This window comes from Rhinolophus ferrumequinum, chromosome 18, assembly GCF_004115265.2.
Source record: "Rhinolophus ferrumequinum isolate MPI-CBG mRhiFer1 chromosome 18, mRhiFer1_v1.p, whole genome shotgun sequence".
NCBI classification, from domain to species: domain Eukaryota; kingdom Metazoa; phylum Chordata; class Mammalia; order Chiroptera; family Rhinolophidae; genus Rhinolophus; species Rhinolophus ferrumequinum.
Window position 1 is genome coordinate 4,928,163 of NC_046301.1, and position 22,487 is coordinate 4,950,649.

General features: G+C 34.9%; 1 protein-coding gene across 7 annotated transcripts in view; it reads left to right on the forward strand.

The window, feature by feature from the left end:
* Positions 1 to 22,487, forward strand: part of BLTP1 (bridge-like lipid transfer protein family member 1) — a 161,636-nt gene that overhangs the window by 25,350 nt on the left and 113,799 nt on the right. For all 7 annotated transcript variants that reach the window (XM_033133318.1, XM_033133322.1, XM_033133321.1 and 4 more), the window contains exons 7-19: positions 1,975 to 2,161; positions 5,024 to 5,105; positions 5,483 to 5,676; positions 7,621 to 7,700; positions 9,766 to 9,916; positions 10,993 to 11,149; positions 11,559 to 11,637; positions 13,733 to 13,824; positions 15,095 to 15,212; positions 20,172 to 20,327; positions 20,600 to 20,697; positions 21,990 to 22,168; positions 22,327 to 22,433. In XM_033133318.1, the coding sequence (XP_032989209.1) occupies positions 1,975 to 2,161; positions 5,024 to 5,105; positions 5,483 to 5,676; positions 7,621 to 7,700; positions 9,766 to 9,916; positions 10,993 to 11,149; positions 11,559 to 11,637; positions 13,733 to 13,824; positions 15,095 to 15,212; positions 20,172 to 20,327; positions 20,600 to 20,697; positions 21,990 to 22,168; positions 22,327 to 22,433 (1,680 nt within the window). The remainder of the gene's footprint in view (positions 1 to 1,974; positions 2,162 to 5,023; positions 5,106 to 5,482; positions 5,677 to 7,620; positions 7,701 to 9,765; positions 9,917 to 10,992; positions 11,150 to 11,558; positions 11,638 to 13,732; positions 13,825 to 15,094; positions 15,213 to 20,171; positions 20,328 to 20,599; positions 20,698 to 21,989; positions 22,169 to 22,326; positions 22,434 to 22,487) is intronic.

The following is a 22,487-nucleotide window of genomic DNA, read 5'->3' on the forward strand; positions in this document are numbered from 1 at the left end:
TGGATTTATGTTGGAAGAAAAGCTGCCAGGATTTGCTGATAATACCTGGGATGTGAAAAAAAGAGAGCAGTTAAATTTTTTGGCCTGAGCAATTAAAAAGATTAACTGGCTATTGGGAGGATGGGGAATGTTGTGGAAAAGGTTTGGGTGGGAAAATCAGGTGTTTGGTTGGATATGTCGAATGTGGCATGTTTACTTGGCCTCATCCTGGAGATATTTTAGTGGACTGCTGGACATTTGCCTGGGCATTTGGGGGCAAAGTTGTGGATGATTACTGAGGCAAGGTTTAAATCTAATGAGAGCTAGAGTTTGATTTACTTACTTAAAAATGGCGAATTATGTTTATTATCAAGTCTTGGAATACATACCGTGTTTCCCCGAAAATAAGACCTAGCCAGACCATCAGCTCTAATGCGTCTTTTGGAGCAAAAATTAATATAAGACCCACTCTTATAGTAAAATAAGACCGGGTATCAATATAATATAATATAATACCAGGTCTTATATTAATTTTTGCTCCAAAAGATGCATTAGAGCTGATGGTCTGGCTAGGTCTTATTTTCGGGGAAACACGGTATGTATTCTCTGTATTCATATGTATTAAAAACTAGTGTGTTTTCTGTTCCTTTTATTACAAGAATTTGATCTGCAGCAAGGAAAAGAGGCAGAACTCTTAATATAATAGTTTAGGGGATTGTCTTTGCTTTTAGTCAGGTGATAAATCTGAAGAAATAGGAGGGAACATAAAAGTCAAGAGATATTTTTAAAACTATGAGAAAAGTGACAGCTCCCAAGTATTGGTTTTTTGAAGGATTAGGTCTCTCTCTTTTTTTAAATCAATTGTCTTAGGAAGTAAGTAATGAGGAAAAAAACCAAGATTAGAGTAGAACTGAAAGTATTACTACTATGTGATAAATGAATGTTGTTGATTTATTTTCCTTAGCTTACTTTTGAAATTTGAGTGGCTGTGTATTTTTCATTTGTTACTTTAAATTAAAATTTATATTTAATTAGGGTGTTTGACATTTCATATGCTTTTTTGCTAATAACTTGAGGAGAATTTAATTTTGGTGAAATTTGGTATTTTACCACAGGTATGAATATGTACTTCAGATTTAAACCACAGCTTAAGCTAATAAAATGAAAGTTAATAACAGTTCTCTTTACCCATTTTTAAAAATTAAACTTCTAACTGGTCATATCCAATTTTAATTGTCTTTCAGTTGAATTTGTTCTATAGGTGTATCAATGGATAAAAGTTTAAACAGAAGTCTCAAAAAACACATGTATGATTCATAACAAAAGGAAGCACTGACTATAGTACCTTCCTCTCACCCTCTTTGGTTGACATGTGATGCTCTGTCTTAGATTATTTCCTCACTACTGAGGAAAGTACCCCATCTGTCACTTTATATATGGATTTATTAATTACTGTTAACATGTATTTAATGTAATTATGTTTTTTATTTGCTATTGTTTGCAGTCTACAGTTCATAAAATCTTTGTTTCAGCATTGGGTAGTTTTTAAAAACAAACTAATATTTATGAAAAGTCCTTTCTGTGGTCCATAAGTTCAAATACTAATGTGATGTTTAAATGACTCATACTTTGAACATGTTGCTATACATAGTTTAAATTTATGGCTCTATTAAGGTAAAGTTTTACTTTTACTTTGTAAATGGCACTTTTGTATTCTTAGTATAAAATCTTTAAATACTAGCATTATACAACCGGAATCTAGAAATTCAGGGTGTTTCTAGAATGCTAGATTAAAATATTGTAGTGACATCAGCTTTTTTCTTTCTTTTGCTAGCATTTTATATGTATCTTAAATATGATTCTCTTTATCGTAGAGTTGTGTTTTAAAATAAATAATTTGCATTCCTTTAGCTGTGAAAAAGATTTGATAAAACACTGTGACTAAAGTTTGAAAAAAGTTGACTAAGAACTTTTTTTTTTTTTTGGTATCTTTAGATCCAAAGGCAGAAACCAGATTATACATCACAATCAACGACTTTGAATTTCATGTCTACAATCGTTCGGATCTTTATGGGCGCCTTCAAGAATTGTTTGGTTTGGAGCCAACAATAATTCCACCCAAAAAAGAGGATGATAAAACCCGGGAAAATGGAAGAACAAGAACCCAGTCCAAAATCAAAAGGTTCGTTGTCACCCTTGAATTTTATTAGTCGCCAACATTAAAACATTTACTTTTATTAGAATATTATTGATACTGTTCATCTAAACACAGCTTAATCTTTTGTTGTAGGTTAACTAAAACTTTTATTCACATAATTATATAATTTTTAAAGAAATACATATAATACAAAATTATTAATGTAAAAAAAAGTCCTGCTCTGCTTACCAGCCCTACTTCCCTCCACATTGATGACTGCTGTTGTCAATTTGTTTTTTTATCCTTTTGAATGTATGTACATTAATATACATATTTACAGTCTATACACAAATATATGATTTTGTTTAGTCTGTTTCTGGGCTCTCGATTCTATTCCATTGATTTGTTTGTCTCTTTAACCAATACCACACTGTCTTGATTACCGTAGTTTTACAGTAAGTTTAGAAGTCAGGTAGTGTCAGTCTTCCAATTTGGTCTTCTCCCAGCAACAAAATAATTTGCTGGGATTTCGATTGGGAGTACATTGAATTTATAAATCAGGTTTGGAAAAACATCCTGACAATATTGAGTCTTCCTTTTCATGAACATGGACTATCTTATTTAGATCTTTGATATCTTTCATCAGAGTTTTGTAGTTTTCTCATGTAGATATTGTACATATACTGTTAAATTTCACCTAAGTATTTCATTTTTTGTAGTGCTAATGTAAACGTTACTGTGTTTTTAATTTCAAATTTTACTTGTTTATTGCTAGTATATAGGAGAGTGATTGACTTTTGTATATAAATCTTGTATTCTGCAACCTTGCTATAATCACTTATTAGTTCTAAGAATTTTTTTGGTCAGTTCTTTCAGACTTTCTACATAGATGATTGTGTCTTCCGCAAAGAAAGTCTTATTTCTTCCTTCCTAATCTCTATACCTTTAATTTCTTTTTCTTGTCTTATTGCATTAGTTAGAACTTCCAATACAAAGTTGAAAAGGAGAGAATGGATATCCTTGCTTGGTAGCTGATCTTAATGGGAAAGCTTCTATTAATAGTTTCTCACCATTAGGTTTGTTTTTTGTGGGGTTTTTTTTGGTAGATATTCCTTACCAAGGTGAGAAAGGTTCCCACTATTCCTAGTTTACTGAGAGATTTTTAATGATGAATAGGTGTTGGATTTTGTCAAATGCTTTTTCTGCATGTATTGATATGATTGTTTGATTTTTCATTTTTTGGTTAATGTTGATTTTTGAAGAGCCTTACATACCTAATAGTTTTTTTTAAGTAGATGATGAGAACATTTATCATCAGTTAAATATTTAATAGATATTATGTCCCAGACATTGATCTGAGGTACTGGGGATACTGTGACTATGACAACTGTTGTGTCTGGAGGAAGTTTATAGCCTAGTATGGGAGTTAGACAGTTAATAGGAAATTTTAGTGCAAGAAGTGTTACCATAGGGACAAGAGTAGTATTCTGTGGGCACACATAGAACGATCTGGAGGGTTGGGACCTGAAGGGTAACTGAGTTAGGCAAAGAAGGCAGTGAAGAGTCTTCCATAGAGAAGAAACATCATATGCAATAGAGAAGTTATTTACTGAGGCTGCAGTGGACTATTTGAGATGGAGATAAATAAGACTACAATGATTTTGAGGGTCCAAGTGTTAGATATTGGCTTCACTTCAGGTCAGTAGTGCCGTGGTGTGATTGGAGGGAGATAAGACTGAAAGTGGGGACACCATATAGAAGGATATTGTAACAATTTAGGGAAGAAATGTTCATCAACCGGGTTGGTAACAAGGGGAAGGCAGAAAAATGGATGGATTCAAGATATACTTAGGCAAATGAATCCATAAGATAGTGGTATATTAGATGTGGAGAATGAGTAAGAAGGATGAGTCAACAGTGAATCCAAATTTCTAATTTAAGTAGTGGTCATGCTTAGTCAGGGAGCCTTAGAGAAAGTGGAGGTTTAGGAGAGGTAGTGAGGTCAGTTTTGAATTTTGTTTTAAGCACTGAGGGCCACCTTAGTGGAGATGGCCTCAGAAGTGCGACTTAGGAATTAGCGGGTGTTGAAGAAATACGTCTTGTGTTTTCATCTGAAATCTTTAGTGAATTGCTGTGACATTTTTATTTCTTAAATTTCGTGTACTTTGTATAATTTTGTGTAATTTCTTTTTTCTTACTCTTGGCCTGTCATTTTCATTTTATTGAGAGGACATTATTTTGGCATAAAGTGGTGGGACTAGGGAAGGAAAAGGCTCAGTTGAGTTGTCAGAAGTGCTTAAAACAGCAGGAAACATCAAAGTGACTTACACCTTGGTCATTTGTTTTAATAATAGTTTTGGCTGCCTTGTAAAATGTCATATTGTGGTATAATGGGCATAATGGTAGATGTAATGACAGCATATCATAATTTATATTTTTGATATTAAAGCTTGTCATTCTAAAATCATAGTTTTTGCTATTGTAGTTTGTCAATCTAAAAATTGTCACACGACAGAGTGCATTCCAACAGACATTTTAGGGATCTTAGTATTTCTTTAGATCAGGGGTGTCCAAACTTTTTTCAGCGTTTTTCACCAAGGGCCATATGTGGTAAAACACACAAACAGCCGGGCCACTCACTCAAGGTGAAGTACGTATTGCCTCACCTGGTTTATTTAAGTAAACTAAATATATTTTTGGAATTTGCTGCGGGCCAATGAAAAATGGATCGCGGGCCACAGTTTGGATAGCCCTGCGTTAGATGGTCACTGTTTTTTTCCTTGGAGCAGTCATGAGATGTATTTGGAAAGGTACAGCTGGTATTAATGTGTATTGTGAGGAAGTCAACTATATCTTCAGGTATTTAAGTTTTTCTTGTATATGTCAGTTTTTATTTTTTCTTCTCAGAGTTAAAGTAAAAACAGAATCTCAGGACCCCACGTCTTCATGGAGATCACTTATTCCAGTCATAAAGGTCAATGTGAGCACAGTAAGTAAATTCTGCTACAATTAATATTTGGTGGGTTAATAACAGAACCTTTCATTTTTGCAAATGTAATTTTCACTTAAGAAAAGAAAGTGATTTTGTAGTTATTTTGGTTCCAATTTTTACAAAGGTGAAAGAATTATTTTAACACCAATACCATTTTAGCACAAATGTGGTAAACCTGAAAGGCTATTTATTCACAAGTACTTAAATCTCTTTAAACACAGGTCTTAGTTGATCAGTGGAGTAATTTAAATATATATAGTTCTAAAGTGGCATCATTTAGTTGTTCCTTGAAAATGCTTGTTATTAGGTCAGCTGAGGAAAAATATATGGCCTGAATAGTTTATCTGTTGCATATCTGTTATCTGTTTTTTTAGGGACGCTTGGCCTTTGGAAATCATTACCAACCTCAGACTCTGTGCATCAACTTTGACGATGCTTTCTTGACTTATACCACAAAACCACCTTCCAGTCATCTTGACCAGTTCATGCATATTGTGAAAGGAAAGCTTGAAAATGTTCGAGTCATGCTTGTTCCTAGTCCAAGATATGTTGGTCTTCAAAATGATGAGTAAGAAAGTCTTATACAAATAACAAATAATCTCTTTGTGTCTAATATAGATATCAATTAGAGCTTTAGCATCCTTTGTTGCAAGTTGGGCAATAATTAGGTAGATTTCTGTCTATTAAATCAATTAACAATGTAGTCCTGCTTCATAAGATAAGTGGCTATGCTATCCTTTGGTAAACTCTAATTTTAAATATTTTTCTGTAAAATTATAACTATAATTTTTTTACCCTTTTTTCCTTCTTCCTGTCTTTGGGAAATTTATTTTGGGCAATTAAGCTTTGATGTTGATGTTTGAAAATACACATTACAGGTACGTTTTATTTCCGGAAGGAATGGATAAATAGTAAAGTCAACAAATAGTGGAGTACCATTTTGAATTGATGAAAAGTTGAAAATTGAATTGCAATTACTCTTGGACGCCTGTGAAGTTAGGGTGGCACAGTTGTGGAACTTGCTTGACATTTCAGTCCCAGTCAGTTTCCCACCTGAATTTCCAGCTTTGTTTTCCTCCTGTGAAGTTGCTGCTTGCATTCAGGAGACAGGGTGTATCGGGGATACACATGGGGGTCACCCTCGTTGTGTTGGTATGCTTCTATAGGAGAGACTGGGACCCTGGGCGAAGAGCAGACACGTAACTCCCATCCGATTCTGGGCTACACGCCCAGAGGAATGAGGGCTCGTCATCTTTGTTGTTCTCAATTTCTATTCTTTTTGTGAAGGAGACTGGTTGAATTTGTGTAATTTGATATTCATATGATGAGCCTTCACTATGTCCCAGCTTTTCTCTTTGTGTGTAGGCAACATAAAGTCTCTGAGGTCATGAGAAGCCTGATGATTCCCTTTTCGTTAGTTCCCACTTCTTGCTCTTAGATTTTCTGGGTATTGGCTAGAATGATAGAGGGGTACGTGTGCAGCTGTGGGTCTACCTGGTCTCACTCTTCAGAATCACGGACTTTGCAGAGCATTTTCTGGAATGTGGGTTATGCACACTATGCTGTATTTATGGGTAAAAGTTATGATACTGAATAAATTAATCTGGCTGTTGTAAAAATTACTAGAAAGTAAGATAAAAAAGTATTCTGCTGTTAATTTGTGTTAAAAGATTTAAAATTATATTTTTCACTCTTCAAAACTAAATGTGAAGATTAAATGATGAGATTAAACAGTACCCTTTGTGATTTAATACATATTTAGAAGAAGGTTGCTGAATTTGTGTATATTATCTAATGATTGAGAAGTTAATTTTGATATGGAAGGAAGATACTGTGGTATATGACGAAGAAAAAGGTTGGTAAATCCAAGCAAGTAAAGAGTAACAGTTTGTGGGAAATTGTAGCGAAACATTCATTCCGGAATTTGAGATTGAGATGTTTGCTTTAAATTTGTTTCAAGTTGACCAACTAAATATTCTCGGAAATAGGTAATATGAAGTTAATAAAAATGACAATATTTTTTCTTATTTGCTGTTTCTGAAAAATTATACAGATATAAAAAATATTTCGTATTCAGCTTTGTAGTGTTAGTACACAAAGGTTGAATTTCAAGTTTAATTTTAAATTTATTGTTGCAAGTGCAGAATATAGTTATTCTATTCTGATCATTGTTCTTCCATTGTATTTATTTGAACTTTGCTTTAAATTGATACTCGACATTCAAAATTGACAGTGAATAATGCAAAACAATTTTTTGGTTTCTTTGTTTTCTCCTTGGACTAATTTACTGCTTACAAAGTTTTCAGTACCATTTTATTAGTTAGTATAGGATACAACTATGGAACGATTTATTGTCTACGTGAAAGATGTTTTCCCTTTTCAAGATGCTATACTTGATTGCTTTTTAGTTTTTTTTTTCCTTTTTGTTTTCACCTGTTAGCACCATTAATTACAGCACAAATATTTTGTATTCTGGCGATGTACTTACTTTACACCCCCTGCCCCTCCACAGACCACCGAGACTGATGGGAGAAGGCTTTGTGGTGCTGCAGTCAAATGATGTCGACATCTACTACTACATGGATGAGCCAGGTAAGGCTTCTTGAAAGTGTGGTTCACAGCTACAGTTCCATTTCTTCTGTGAAACCAATGTCTAATTAAGTTTCCTTACTTAGGATGTAAATAAGCATCAACAAATGGTAAATGTAGATGTAAGTGTGTCCACCTGAAAAATATCTGTGTTATTGTCAAAAGTTGAATATTACTTTAGTATTTCAGACCCAAAGAAAACAATATAATAATCTGTCCTTCAAATTCCATTTTCACAAATATGCCTCAAAAATTGTGAATACAAATGACCATGAGGAAAAACCTCTGGGAATGTGGTGATGGTTAAGGTAGTTCCTATTAGCTTAGGGAAAAAAAAAATCACAGTATGTTAGATTGGAGCCTTCATGTTTCGGGATTAAAATCCAACTACGATGATTAACGGGTGTCTTCAGTCTTATAAAAGTAGCTAAACATTGGATTTTTGGCCGCTTTGTTCCTATTTCTGAAATTTTATACCTTCCAGGGGGCTTATGAGGTCAGAGTATTTTAAAAATAAAACTAGGATGTTATTTGCCTTTTTCACCATGTTAATTAACATTTGCGCTGGTGATGCCAAAGAAACGGTGGTGAAACTGCTGGTGTTTTAGCAAGACTCTAGACCAGGGGTGTCCAAACTGCGGCCCGCGGGACAACTACGGCTCTTAATCCATTGTTAAATGGCCCGCAACAAATTTCAAAAATATATTTAGTTTGTTTAAATAAACCAGATGAGGCAATACGGACTTCACCTCGAGTGAGTAGCCCGACTCTTTGTGTATTTTACCGCATATGGCCCTTGGTGAAAACAGTTGAAAACAGTTTGGACACCGCTGCTCTAGACAGTGGTTGCAAACGACAGGACTCCCTGCCACATATTCACAGTAAAACAGCAAACGCCGGCATTACTTTAATGTCTTTGATTAAGCAATAAAAATTATTTTTATCAAATCCTGACCCCTAAGGAAGCTTTTAAATATTCATCATGATAAAGTGGCAAGCATACATAATGCACATCTGTGTACTGCAGTACACTCATGTTTTCAAGAAAAGCGCTTGTGTCATTGAGTTTCAAGATGGAACTATTTGCTCTTTTTTTGGAACATCAGTTTTACTTGAAAGAACAACTAGAAACAGATATTGAGCTTTCATGTGAAAATTAGAATTTTGGAAAATTCTGGGTCTGTCACTGTGCATTTGATGACTTTTCAGATGAGACTACCAGTTATATTAACAAATGTGATTTTTAAAATGTTTAATAATGAAATGTATCAATATTTAGAAAATATGCATGTTTCAGTGAGCCAGTATTTTCCGCTTGACTAATGTATGATGTATAAGATCATGCCATGGGTAGAAGATTTATTCAAAGCACAAGATTCAGTACATTTTAACGTATCAGGGTATGAAAAGTTCAACAATATGGTTTCAAATTTCACATTGCAGCTAACCTTTAAGAAACTACCACTTGTTGAATTTTGGTGTAGTGTCAAAGAAGAATGTCCAGAATTTTCAGAAAAAGCTATTAAAATACTCCTTTTTCTATCCACCTAGTTGTATGAAGCTAGTTTTTCTTCAACTGCTTGAACAACAGACTAAATGCAGAAGCAGTTATGAGAATTCACCTGTTTTCTATTAAGCTGGACATTAACAAGATTTGCCAAGATTAAAACAATGCCAATACTTCTCACTAAATTGTTTTAGAAAATATGGTTATTTTTTTTAAAAAAATATTTTCATTAAAGTGGAATTAAAATTTTACTAAATTTTTATTAAAATATTTTCCATATTATTTTCATTACATTTTATTAGACATTTCATTATGTGAACATATAATGAGTTGAGTATTATTGTAAAAATAACAAAATTTTAAAAAACTGCTCAACTTGAAATTTGAATACTGTAAATTTTGATAGAGATAATACAAAAATACCTATTTTGGGGTCCTCAATAATTTTTAAGAGTCTGAAGTATTCCTGAGATCAAAAGGTTTTTAGAGGTGATGATCTAAAGAAACTTGCTAATGGTTATTTTAAGTAACTGCCTTTATATTGTATATTCTGCAATATAGGTCTTGTTCCAGAAGAAACAGAAGAAAATATTGAAGGAGAAATCAGCAGTGAGGATTGCAAATTGCAAGATTTGCCTCCATGTTGGGGACTGGATATAGTTTGTGGCAAAGGAACAGATTTCAACTACGGGCCATGGGCCGATAGGCAAAGGTACTTGAGTAAATTATGTTTCTAATGAGTCTTTCAAATGCATAGAGCTAATACTGTAATTTTTATCAAAACTAGCTTAAGAGTTTTCTAAGGTGTGTTATTATGGCGGGGTACAATATCCCTAGACGTTTTCAACCGAATAATTACTTGTTTGTAGAGAAATTGGGGTGAGCAATTTCCAGAGGAGGAGCGCGTTCATTAGAAGAATGGTGTGTGAGCAGCACATTCATTGGTTCCTTCGTTTTTTCTTTTTTATTTGATCAACATCCATGCCAGTGATTTGGGGGTCTGTGAATATTCAGAGATAAAAGACACTTATTGTTTAGTGTTAGTAGAGGAAAGAAAACCAAAGAGGTTCGTTAACATGCTATAACAGAGGTAAGCAAAAAGTCTTGATGAGCAATTTAGAAAGGTACTGTTTTGGTTTGCTAAGGCTGCCAAAACAGAGTACCACAGGCTGTGTTACTTAAACTACAGGACTCTCACAGTTCTGGAGGTGGAAGTATTTAAGAAATACAGATTTTTATACTGGAGGTCACGGAGAGTGTTTGAAAGGTCTTTTAGTTTTTAGTCATTGTATTAGTTTTGAAATAACTCTTACATATTATGAACATTTTTCCATTTATTGAAGCCTTTTAAACAAAGGAGAGACATTTACCAGTAGTTCTGAGGACACATCTACATTTTTATGTAAATAGACCTTACTTAAAGTTAGTTCAGCAACTTTGCCATTTGGACCATTGATACACCTGTAGAAAGTCTTTCATTTCTCACACTGTGCTTGAACAGCACAAATTGGTTTTACCTATGTCTCATTTGATAATAGCATATTTATTAAGTGTTCAGAGCTCATTGATGTTCTGGCAGTATAAAACATTGGAGCCAACAGTCTTCTGTTTTACTGAAGGGAAATTATAGTAGGTGTTTTGTGACTTCATGTTTTTAATATTTCATGTGTAATTGTTAAATGAGATAGCAATGATATGATACTAATAAGTTAGAATACTGATTTTGATCCCTTGTCGGAGATAATTTTGTTGGAATAACGTCATTATTCTTTCTACCTCCTTATACAGAGATTGTTTATGGAAGTTTTTTTTCCCACCTGATTATCAAGTTCTGAAAGTTTCTGAAATTGCACAGCCTGGGAAACCACGGCAGATCCTTGCTTTTGAACTGCGAATGAATATTATTGCAGATGCTACTATTGACTTGCTGTTTACCAAAAATAGGGTAATTATTGGAATAATATCATAGAAAACGTGTTTAAAATCTGAACATTATTTTCCAGAGTATTTTTCTGGTGACTGGTCATATATACTTAGATTAATTTCTCTGAACTTCCTGCTACCCCACCCCCCAATAAATACATATGTGTTACTTTCATTAAGTGTCAAATAGTAGAAAGAAGTTAATAATAATAGACTTTTACACTATAGTCTGCTGCATTTTCTCTCTTATAGATGGCCAAATTATTTTAGTCTACATGTGGTGTAAATTTGAACTTCTGTTGTTAGGAACTTTTAATACCTATTTAATATCATTGATGATTTTATTTTGTATGAGATAATAGCTGAAAAATAAAGATGGGAGTATAATTATAATACATGTTTTATATGAATTAATTTTTTTTCTTTTGTAGGAAACAAATGCTATACATGTAAATGTAGGAGCTGGCTCTTATTTAGAAATTAATATTCCAATGACAGTTGAGGAAAATGGTAAGCTGCAATGAGTGCTTTTCTGTTTGAAATGATTATTAGGAACAAACTAATCAGGTGGGAGGGGGCTTAAGGGCTGTGTGGGAAACGGGGGGAGGGATTAAGATCAGCAGTTAGAAAATAGTCACGAGGATGTAAAATACAGCATAGGGAATATAGTCAATAATATGGTAATAACTATGTATGGTGCCAGGTGGGTACTAGACTTATCGTTGGGATCACTACGTAAGTCGTCTAACCACTATACTGTATACCCGAAACTAATATAATATTGAATGTCAACTGTAATTGAAAAATTAAAAAAACTAAAAAATGATTAGTAGGGAAATAATATATAAATAATGCTATGTTAATCCATTTAAATTAACATTAATGGGTTTTCTTTCTCAGCTTGTTATATTTTGATATACCTATAGTTATATCAAATATTACATAATTAAAGTAAATATTACATAATTAAATTATTTGTACACCTGGAGAGAGGGGAAAATTTTAAAAATCAATTTAAGTCTTATAATTCTATCTGTTCATTTTACCCTAATTCCTCTTTTGTAAGAGTGAGCATAATTTGTTTCGCACGTATTTTCTGTTAGTTTTTCCTGTTGCTCCATGAGAGCAGGTGCTGTGTCAATCTTTTCACGGCTGTATACCTCATGCTGAACCCAGCACGTGGCACGTGGTGCATGGGCAGTAATTGACAGAGTGACTAATAAGCTTTGGTTTAAGTTATATTAGATTTTGTCAGGCAGTAAGCTGGCTACTTTGAACAGCATAACTTTAAGAAAGGAAAACACGTCATATTTAAAATATTAAATAATGCTCCGATCGCTATAGTTTCTGTCACTTATTTTGTTGCTTGTATAAGAAGAAAGCAGGCAGAGGGCTGACTAGATTCATAAGCTCCCTTAAAAAGAAAAAGGTAGCAGTTGGGTCTACTTGCATAGATAATCAATTGAAAAACTGACTGAGAATGGCAGAATGTATATTTTCCCTGTAACTCTGCGGCTGTGTAGTGAAGAATTAACCTTCTTTTAGCTAGTTTTAAAGGAACAATTCTACTGAGTCTTGAAGCAGCTGCTTGCTGTTCTCTAGGACTCATTGATTCAGCTTAGTCGATTGGAAAGAAGCATCTCTTAACACAGCCGTAGTTACAGACATGAAGTGGGGAAAGAGGCAGTTGGGGGCTGCACAAAATGGAGAATGGTTCAATTGAGGGAGTGCTGCCACCATTTTTGTACTGATGATGCACATAGGAAAGAATATTTGCACAGTTTGTTTGTATAGTTGTCAGTGCCCTGGGGGACAAGAGCCACTTGGGGGCTGAGGGGCTCACTGTCTTGAGCATACCTATGATGCATTCTTGGGAAGTGCCACAGAACATGGGGTGTGGAGCTCTGGAGTGCGTAGGGCCTAAGGAAAGTCCAGTCAGGTTCTTGGTAAAGGTTAGGTGGCTTTTAAGATGACTGTCTGAGGGGAAAACAGGCTCAGGTAACTGTTAGACAATAACAAGCTAGGTATCAGATACATTTAAACAGTTGTCAGAGATTCAGGTGTTTGAATAATAAATGCCCAGAGTAGGATGCATGTTGAAGTAGCCATATAATAATCACCAGTGAGGTGGTGTTTCTAGAAAGGCAGCCTGTCAAGAAAGGAAGTGAACTACTCTGAACTTTGCTGCGTTTGCTCAGAATGGGCTGTGTGGTTTGGTAACTGCCTCTGCATAAGGAGCATGAAAATGATGAAGATATGTACCCTGGAGTCAGAGGGGGAAGAGAGGAGTTGGGGCTCTTAAGTAGTGGAAAACTGGTATTTATGGACTAGACTGTAGTTTTGCCCTGGAAAGTAAAATCATGTTAGCCATTATGTGAAGATGGAACTTTCTTCCTTCAGAGCTGTTCAGATGAGAAGGGTCCCCTATTAGGTAGCAGGCTCCCCATGATTGGGGTATACTTAAATAGTGACTGATCACCGTTTTCCAGGGATTTCTTCTTTGGGTTGTGGTGGGAGTTGTTTCCAGCCAATATTTTTAATATTATACACATACATACATACACTTATTTTTTAGGTTCTTAATTTTTATGTTTTCACTTATTAGGCTACACCCCTGCAATTAAAGGACAGCTCTTACATGTCGATGCCACTACCAGCATGCAGTACCGGACCCTTTTAGAAGCAGAAATGTTAGCAGTAAGTAGAGAGTATATGATGATACATGTATGTGTGTAAAATCAAAATTCTAATGACCAGGAAGCCCTCGTTGAAGAAGCCCCAGGTGCCCTTGGCCCTATTTTGGGCAGAGGAGGAGACTCCCAGGGCTGCGGGCCTCCTGGCAACTCTGTGTCTTTGCTCCTTGTATGGGCCAAGTGAAGATAAGGCAACGAGATAGGGATTTTGGCTTTTAAAAATGGGAAAAGTTGTCATAATATTGTTTTTAAACTTGATTGTATGGCTGGACTAACTTTGTCCAATGTTGTAAATAAGATCGTTTTTTACTGTGTGTTTTCTGGCCCCATTGGATTCTTTCTCAGGGCTTAATAATTCATTGTGCTTTTTACTTGATGAATAAGGTAAAAGGAGGAGACTCTTGATACCTGGATTGCTCCATTTTCCCATAGAAAAAACTATGGGAATGCTCATGACTAAAATTCTAGGTTGGGGACTCATTAATCAGGCAGATTATTATTTTTTATCAGGGACAACAGTAACAATAACAAGAAAAGCCACTTTGTGGAATGGCTGATATTCAGAGAGGGTTCTTTTTTATAAGATGGTACCATTAGGGCCTTAATTGCTTGTCTAAATAAGCATATTTACACACGATATGTAAGTAAATTAAGAGGAAAATCTTACATTCACCAAGAATACGTTGAATACCATAGACATATACTAAACTGGCATATTCAGCATTTGAATGACTCCTGAGCTATTCCTAACAGCTAGTGCTGTGCAGCAATGCTGTTCCTGCTCAGGCAGCTCTTGCCATTGTGGAACTGCACAGCTTTGGCAGGTGGAATGCACCAGAAAGCATCGCGTCAGATCTGCAGTTACTGTGCTGTCAGGTGGGAACCCGGGCGGCACTGGGGGCCAGACTAGGGTGGGACATTGTCCTCCACGCTCCCTGACCCGAGCTGCTCACTGCATAGGTTAGGCTGACAGAGGAATTCAGATGGTTGGCTGGTACTCTGTTGGTTTAGCTAGAGTACGGTATCAAAAGTCCAGCCTGAGTTGTCGTTCCTAAAGGTTTTGACCACATCCTGGCTTCTATTTCAAGGAACTGGATGTAACCATGGATACTGACCTCTAGCCATAGCGATATTAAAATCTTGAAGTGACCTTCTGTTCAGCTCAGTAGGAAAATGAGTTTTCATTACTCACTGATGTGCGTGAATTCATTTCTAATGCTGCTCACACGTGTACCGCTTTAAGCCCTCCCAATTTCACTGAATTTGGTTTGCAGTTCCACATCAATGCCAGCTACCCCCGGATATGGAACATGCCGCAGACATGGCAGTGTGAACTAGAGGTGTATAAAGCTACCTACCACTTCATCTTTGCACAGAAGAACTTTTTCACAGGTAATTTTCTAATAAATGTAAATGCAGTGAGATTTAGCACCATGAACTTGTTTCTTTTCAGTGAATTTTGCTTGTAGTTCAACATCGGGATTTGATGACGCAGTTCAGACTTTCTTTCACACTTTTTGGGCTAAGAATGTCAAAGGGAAAATTTAGATATAGATGTTTTGTGCTCTCTTCTAACCCAAAAAAGGAAGATGTGAACCTAAAATTGAGCTTAGAAGAAATGAAAAGAACCCATCTCAGGCTGGTACTTTGTTTCAGTCTGGTGGGGAGTACGATAAGGAAAGAAAGAGAAAGAAAGAAAGAGAAAGAAGCGGTTTCTTTCTCTTCCTGGATTAGGCATCAGCATGGCTTCATTATTTTAATTATTGTAATTAAACAGTATATTCAAACAGTCAAATAAGTTATTTTCATTTTTCGAGCCTCTACTTAGTCCTTTCCATTGTCATGGATAATTGAGTTGATGCTATCCTTAGTTGGAAAAGTTCCTTTATTATAATAGCTACTTATAATCTTGAGTATGGGAACATGTAGTCTTGGTCTCTGAATAACATAAATATTACTACATAAGAATAAGTAGCATTTATTGAGCCTTCCGGTGAAAAGGTTTAGCGAAACAGGGTCCGATTTGCCAGGGTCAATGACTACCCCAGAGCACCTTATGTTTGCTTGACTGATTGCTACATTTATCCGTCTGTCCGTCCATCCATCCATCCGTCCATCCGTCCATCCATCCATCCATCCATCCATTCATCCGTCCATCCAACCACTCACCAGCTCTTTACAAGCATCTGGTCTGTCTGCTGCGTACCATTAGATATCTCGGGGTACAGTGGAGAGTAAGGTCTTCATAGAGAGTTCTGTCCCTACATTACTTACTAGCAGTCTGATGTTGGCCAAAGTACCTAATTTTTTAAGCTTCAGTTTCCTTATCTGTGAACTAGGGATAACAACTTCTACCCTAATTTTGCTGTTGCTAGAGTTTTGGCCTTTTATACTGTCATTACTACAGTATGTTCAATCATACTTCTTTTATATGTGTTTTCTGCTTTGAGAGCCCTATGTTGGGGACTGGCGAGAGAGCTTCTGTATTCTTGGAATTACAAAATTCTCCAAGGCTCGAATCTGGGTCCTAGTAGTAGAAATTGTGACAGAGTCCCCAGTAAGTTAAACTTTTGTCTGTGAAGCTAAGCACTGAATAAGTACTACTCAATTCAGATTTATTAAAAAACAATAGCTAAAACTTGCAGTGTGTATTATGTGTTTGTCTCTGTTCTAAGCAGTTTGTACTTATTCAATCATTGAATCCTCATCATAATTCTTTGAGATCAATATTATTATCATGACCTTATTTTACAGATAAGGAAAGTGTGTTAGAGTGGTCAAGCATTTGTCCAGAGTCACGTGACCAACAAGTTGGTCAAGCTAGTATTTTAACCCAAGTAGTCTGGTTCAAGAATCTCTTACAAAGAAGCTTCTTCGATAGTACCCTTTTCCCTCACTTAAGATGTTATATTTTTTAACTTTGCTAATCTTTTAAAATTCATTCCTATTTTCAAGCATTTAATCCTTCATATTGTTTTTCCTCCAGACATGTCACATCCTCAGACTCTAGCAGTGCTAAGAATAGTTGGAGTCTAAGTATAAATTTCTCAGGATTTAAAAAATTTTATTTTGTAATAGCACTTTCATTTAGACTGAGTATTGCATTAGTTACTTTAAAAAAGCCAAATACATATTTTCCTAAATTACAACCGTGTTTTTCCCTAAATTATTTTCTTTCTCTGACTCTAATCTTTATGCTTATACCTAATTGAAATTCACTTTTTTGGCTATGTATTTTTTTCTAAAATTTATTTGGAGACATTTAAAAAACGTAGATACAAAACTTCTCATCTCCCAGATATAACAGCTATAACATTTAGTCATATTACTTCTATTTCTTTCTGGAGCCCTTTAAAAACTTACTTATTCATTAAAAAGGATGACTATTCAAGAGCAATATTAGTTTAGCCTTGGAGCAAGCATACTTGGCCATAGAATTTGAATTGCTTTTCTCTTTTCTCAATTTTATCTTTATTGACAGAATTCTGCAGAAGATAAGTTATCGACCTGGTATGAGGGAATGCTCAGTATTCCTCAGTAGCCAATCTCATGTCAATTATTAGTGAGATAAAAATCATTTGTCCCAATGTGGGACAAAGATAGCTTCTTGATAAATATAATACAGAGTTTTAGGAATGAAAAATGTAAACTAAAGGCAGACATGAAGTGTGTCCTGGGGATAATGAAGTTGATTTAGATTTACTCTGATAAGAGGGAGAAGGAAATAGTGTAACAGTATTGCAAAGCCCTGGTACCAAATGATTGGCATTTTGGTGGGTGTTTGCTAACAAGTTAATTATAAAGTGAGCTGCAGATGAGTTTTTTCCAAGCTAACTTTTAGATTGCTATCTTAATAACTTTTAAAATTTGTTGTCTGAGAAAGAGTAAGGCGGTCATTAAGAACGTGCTTCCTTTTTCCAATCAGATTATTTGATAAGACTGTCTGGTAATGAGAACAGCTTTTGGCTTAAAGAGAAATCCGAATTAGAAATCGTTGTTGAAGCTCCTAGTAAAAATATTTTTGTTATCATGATTTTTAATATTTATTGGAAAAGATATTGTATAAGCTGGTGGGAAACTTACTGTAGAATATGTTGAAATTTCAGATAAGATAGTGACGAAAAAACTAAGACTTATTAAAAAAGAAATTGGCTAATAACTTTATAAAATTACATTTGTTTCCTTAGATGATTAGTAGATTATTTGAATTTGTGTTTACTAGCAATTGTATCTCAATCTTTTAATTTAGTAGCAGTGTAAAGCAGATAAATACAATCAGTGTAAGTTGAAAGTCTCTCATGAATAATGATTCAAAACAACTCTACACCCTGATTGCAGCCCTCAGAGAACTTACTGCTTCTGTGGGCATTTCTTGTTTTATGTTATTTATCAGTCTCAAGTACATCGGCTCATACACTAGGCTTAGACAAATGAAGCAGTACAAACAGTGTAGATACAGATTTGCGTGCAAGCATGAATTGTGAAGATAACAAATGCATGTGTGTAAGACACAAATACAGAGGCAGTCGCTAGATTCTGAAGGTGATCAGAGAAATCAGGAAAGGACATTAAGATCTGAAATGGTCTTTGTAAATAACTAAGTAATACTAAGATTTGCGCAGTGTGTTTCCACAGGACATTCCAAAGTGTGTTCACGTATATGTACCTTCACAACAACTGGAAAGGGATGGCTGTTACGTTCTCCCTGAGTGAACAAGGAGGAAATTGAAGCACAGATACATTCCATGACTTGGGCAGAGTCAGGGAACTAGGAAGTGGAAGAGACATTTAAAAGCAGGGTTTTGACTGTAGACCCCGTGCTCTCCTACAGTAATGTCATTGTTAAAGATGGTCGTTTTCCTTCAGCAGAGAGGACACCTAACAGTGTAGGATGAATAGTTTGAGTAAAAGTGCAGGACCAAAAATGTTTATGAGAAAGTGAGAAATCAGCTTGATGAAGGATGAATTTGCATTGTGGAGTTGGTTAATTCCAGAGATGACTTTGGGGCATCTCCCGAGGGCTAGACGTTGTGCTAAAGAATCAAGTTCACAAGTGGGAGTGTTGCTGGTTGGTTTGGCAGGGTTGTGTGCAGAGGCACAGGGTTAGAAGAAGTGTAGATACTGTAAGGTGTGGGGAGCCACTGTGACTGCTTGTTAAATGAAATAAAAACATACTTAAAATAAAATTGATAAGCAGACTTTTCCTTTCTCTATTCATAGAACAGGTTAATAGCCATATGCCTCTTGTTGTTGAGATAGGAAAACTCTGCATCTTCTTAATATTAATTTAAATTATGACATTTGATAGTAAATGTATCATTTTGCCATTTTATTAAGAGGAATTTCTCTTTAATCTATTGCACAAGCTTCTGTACATTGCAGCTAAATTTTAAATGAATTCATATATAATGTAAGATTTGACTTCTGATTTCAGTATTGAATCTAGTATCTTCAGTATAAAGTTTTCCTTTAAAATTCAAAGACTACTTTAAATGTTTAATTATTTTTCCTTATTATTTTCCTTAGAATATCTTTAATAATAAATGCCACCATGTGCGGAGTGCCCACCTACGGCAGTTGCTGAGTTAAAACTTCACATACATCATTTCAAATATCACAATAAATCTGTGAAGTTGTCCTCATTTTGTAAAAGAGAAAACCAGTAGCATTTAAGTCATTTGTTCAAGATTCCATAGCTAGTAAAATGATAAAGCCAGAATTTAAACCTAGGCCTGTGCAATGTCCAAATCTGTGCTTGGCAATACTGCTTTCAATTGTTTCTTTCTCTCACATATGCAGAGTTCTAATTATTCATTCATAGCCCTGTTTCTGGACTATGAGTATACACAGATGAGCGTGATGAGCACCTCTAGGAGGCGACTGTTGAAAGACATTGTTTTGTTCCTTTGTTGATTTCAGTTTTATATCCCACATATGAGTGAAGTCATATGGTTCTTGACTTTTTCTATCTGACTTACTTCACTTAGCGTGATAATCTCAAGATCCATCCATGTTGTCGCAAATGGCAGTATTTCATCTTTTTTATGGCCTAGTAATATTCCATTGTGTATATGTACCGCATCTTCTTTATCCAGTCATCTATCGGAGGATGCTTTGGCTATTTTCATGAAATGCATAATTTTTTTCTTATTTGGAACTGTGATTAGTAAGTAAACATCTGTTTGCTGTTAAATCATTTAGCTATATCTTAGTCATCTTTTAATGTTTTAGTATAAAAGTTCTTTTTAGTTATAAAAGAAAATTTTATTTTTGACTGCTGTTAAATCTTTACATTTTGTTTTCTGAATTTCAATTCATTTGAATTTCTGTCTCCCACCCCAATAATTTTAGATTTAATTCAAGACTGGTCTAGTGATAGTGCTCCAGACATTTTTTCATTTGTTCCGTATACATGGAATTTTAAAATCATGTTTCATCAATTTGAAATGATTTGGGCTGCTAATCAACACAACTGGATTGACTGTTCCACTAAACAACAGGAAAATGGTAAGAACTTTAAAAATTAGGGTAAGCATTCTGTTCATTAAGACAAATACCAATAAAGAAAATTGGTATCGATATTATAGTTTTAATATGTACTGTAATTGATCTTTTTTCCATTATCTTGTGAGACTCCCAGAGAACTATTTCAGAGTTTGTATTAGACGAGCTTATAGTCTTAAGTTTAGTTTTTTCTTAGGTGTGTATTTAAGGCAATTTTTATTTAAGATTTTATTGAAGTTAAAAGTAAATTTCCTTTTTTCTTCTTTTTTTTGTAGTGTATCTGGCAGCCTGTGGGGAAACACTAAATATTGATTTCTCTTTGCCTTTTACGGACTTTGTTCCAGCTACATGTAATACCAAGTTCTCCCTAAGAGTACGTATAATTGGATGCTTTGTTTATTCCACAAGATTTCCCGAAGCTTCGCTTTACTCCCCCGCCACATCCCATTGCCACCCTGAAGTATTTTCGCCTTCCTCCATTGTTCACTAACTTTAGTGTCACAGAAGTGCTGTTGTTTCTGTTTTTAGTTAACTGCAACGTTCTGCAATTCCCCTGAGTTCTCCAAGTTCACCTAAGAAGTTGGGCAATAAAACAATGCCCTGAGTTGATTATTTTCTTAGTATTCATTTCTAATTTCTGTATCTATGTTTTTTTCAGAATCCCCTCTAGCTCTAATATTTACTGTGTCTATGAACTAGATTTTATATTTCCCTATATTTCATTCCTAATTGTCACCATGAATTCAAGGAATAACCACAAATACCTTTCTTCCTTTCCTAAAGCCCGCTGTTAGGAGTTCCAAATCTTGTGCAACACCTAATTTTAGGGTGTGGGCAGTCAGTGGTAGTTGTAGTATTGATGGAGGTTATGGTGGAAAAAAATAGCAACAACAATAATAAGAGCAACTAACACCTGTTAAGCATTTTGCATGTGTGCCACTATTCCCAGTGCTTTGTGTGCAGTCCCTCATTTAATTCCCAGAGCCACCCTCTTGAGCTGGTTGTCTGCATTTATGGAACGGGAAGCCAAGTCTAGTAACGACTTGGAATTTGAACCCAGGCAGTACACTTGGGGCTCTGCTCTTTTACCCACTCTGCTGTGCTTGCTGCCTGTTAAGAAAGCAGGCATGGGGAATGACAAAGATTAGGAGACCAACAAGGAAAGCAGTGAGGCTGAATGAAGATCCTGTGATATGCTAATTCAGAATTCTTAAAAGCCAGTTGAGGAACCAAGACCTACTAGAGATCATCAAGAGATGATCATGTTTTTAAAAGTCATAAAAATACAGAACAAATTCCACCTGAGCTTATATGAGATGATTTTTTTTTTTTTTTTTTTTTTTTTTTTTTTTTTTTTTTTTTTACTGAGTTACATGTGAAATATCCAGGGATACCCATGGGTGATAATCTTTTCACTGTTTTGTTTATTTCCCTGATTTTTTTTTTTTCCTGGTCTTTCTAATCAGAATTTAGTTTTAGTTGATGCAAAATCTTATTCTAGTTATTTACTTCACTGTTCAATGTAAAATCTGCTCTTTGGAGTTTCTGTTTTATTTCTTTTGATTCGATTCTCAAGATTATTATAGAGAGGCTTGGCTGTAATAGTAACCTAACATGTTTACATACTTATTTTATTACTTTGGGTTATTATAAATTATTTTTTAGGGAGAAGATGTTGATCTTCACTTATTTCTACCAGATTGCCACCCTAGTAAATATTCATTATTTATGCTGGTAAAGAATTGCCACCCAAATAAAATGACTCATGATACTGGTATTCCTGCTGAGTGTCAAAGTAGCCAGAAAACAGTGAAACCAAAATGGCGGAACATTACTCAAGAAAAGTGAGTGCATAAAATTAGTGAGCTAAGTATTTTGTTTATATGTGGAGAAACTATTCTTTCAAAGAATAATAATAAATTTGATTATCTGTACCAGGTGTTTGTATATAATTAAAGGAATAAGTAATTGACTAGAAACTTTATTTTTTCACTCTTCAAAGAGCTGGTTGGGTTGAATGCTGGACTGTCCCAAGTGTCACGCTTACAATTGATTATACATGGCATCCAATTTATCCACAAAAAGCAGATGAACAGCTAAAACAATCATGTAAGTATTTTTTTATAATTTGTACTTTGAAACACCTGATGTTATGATTGGTAA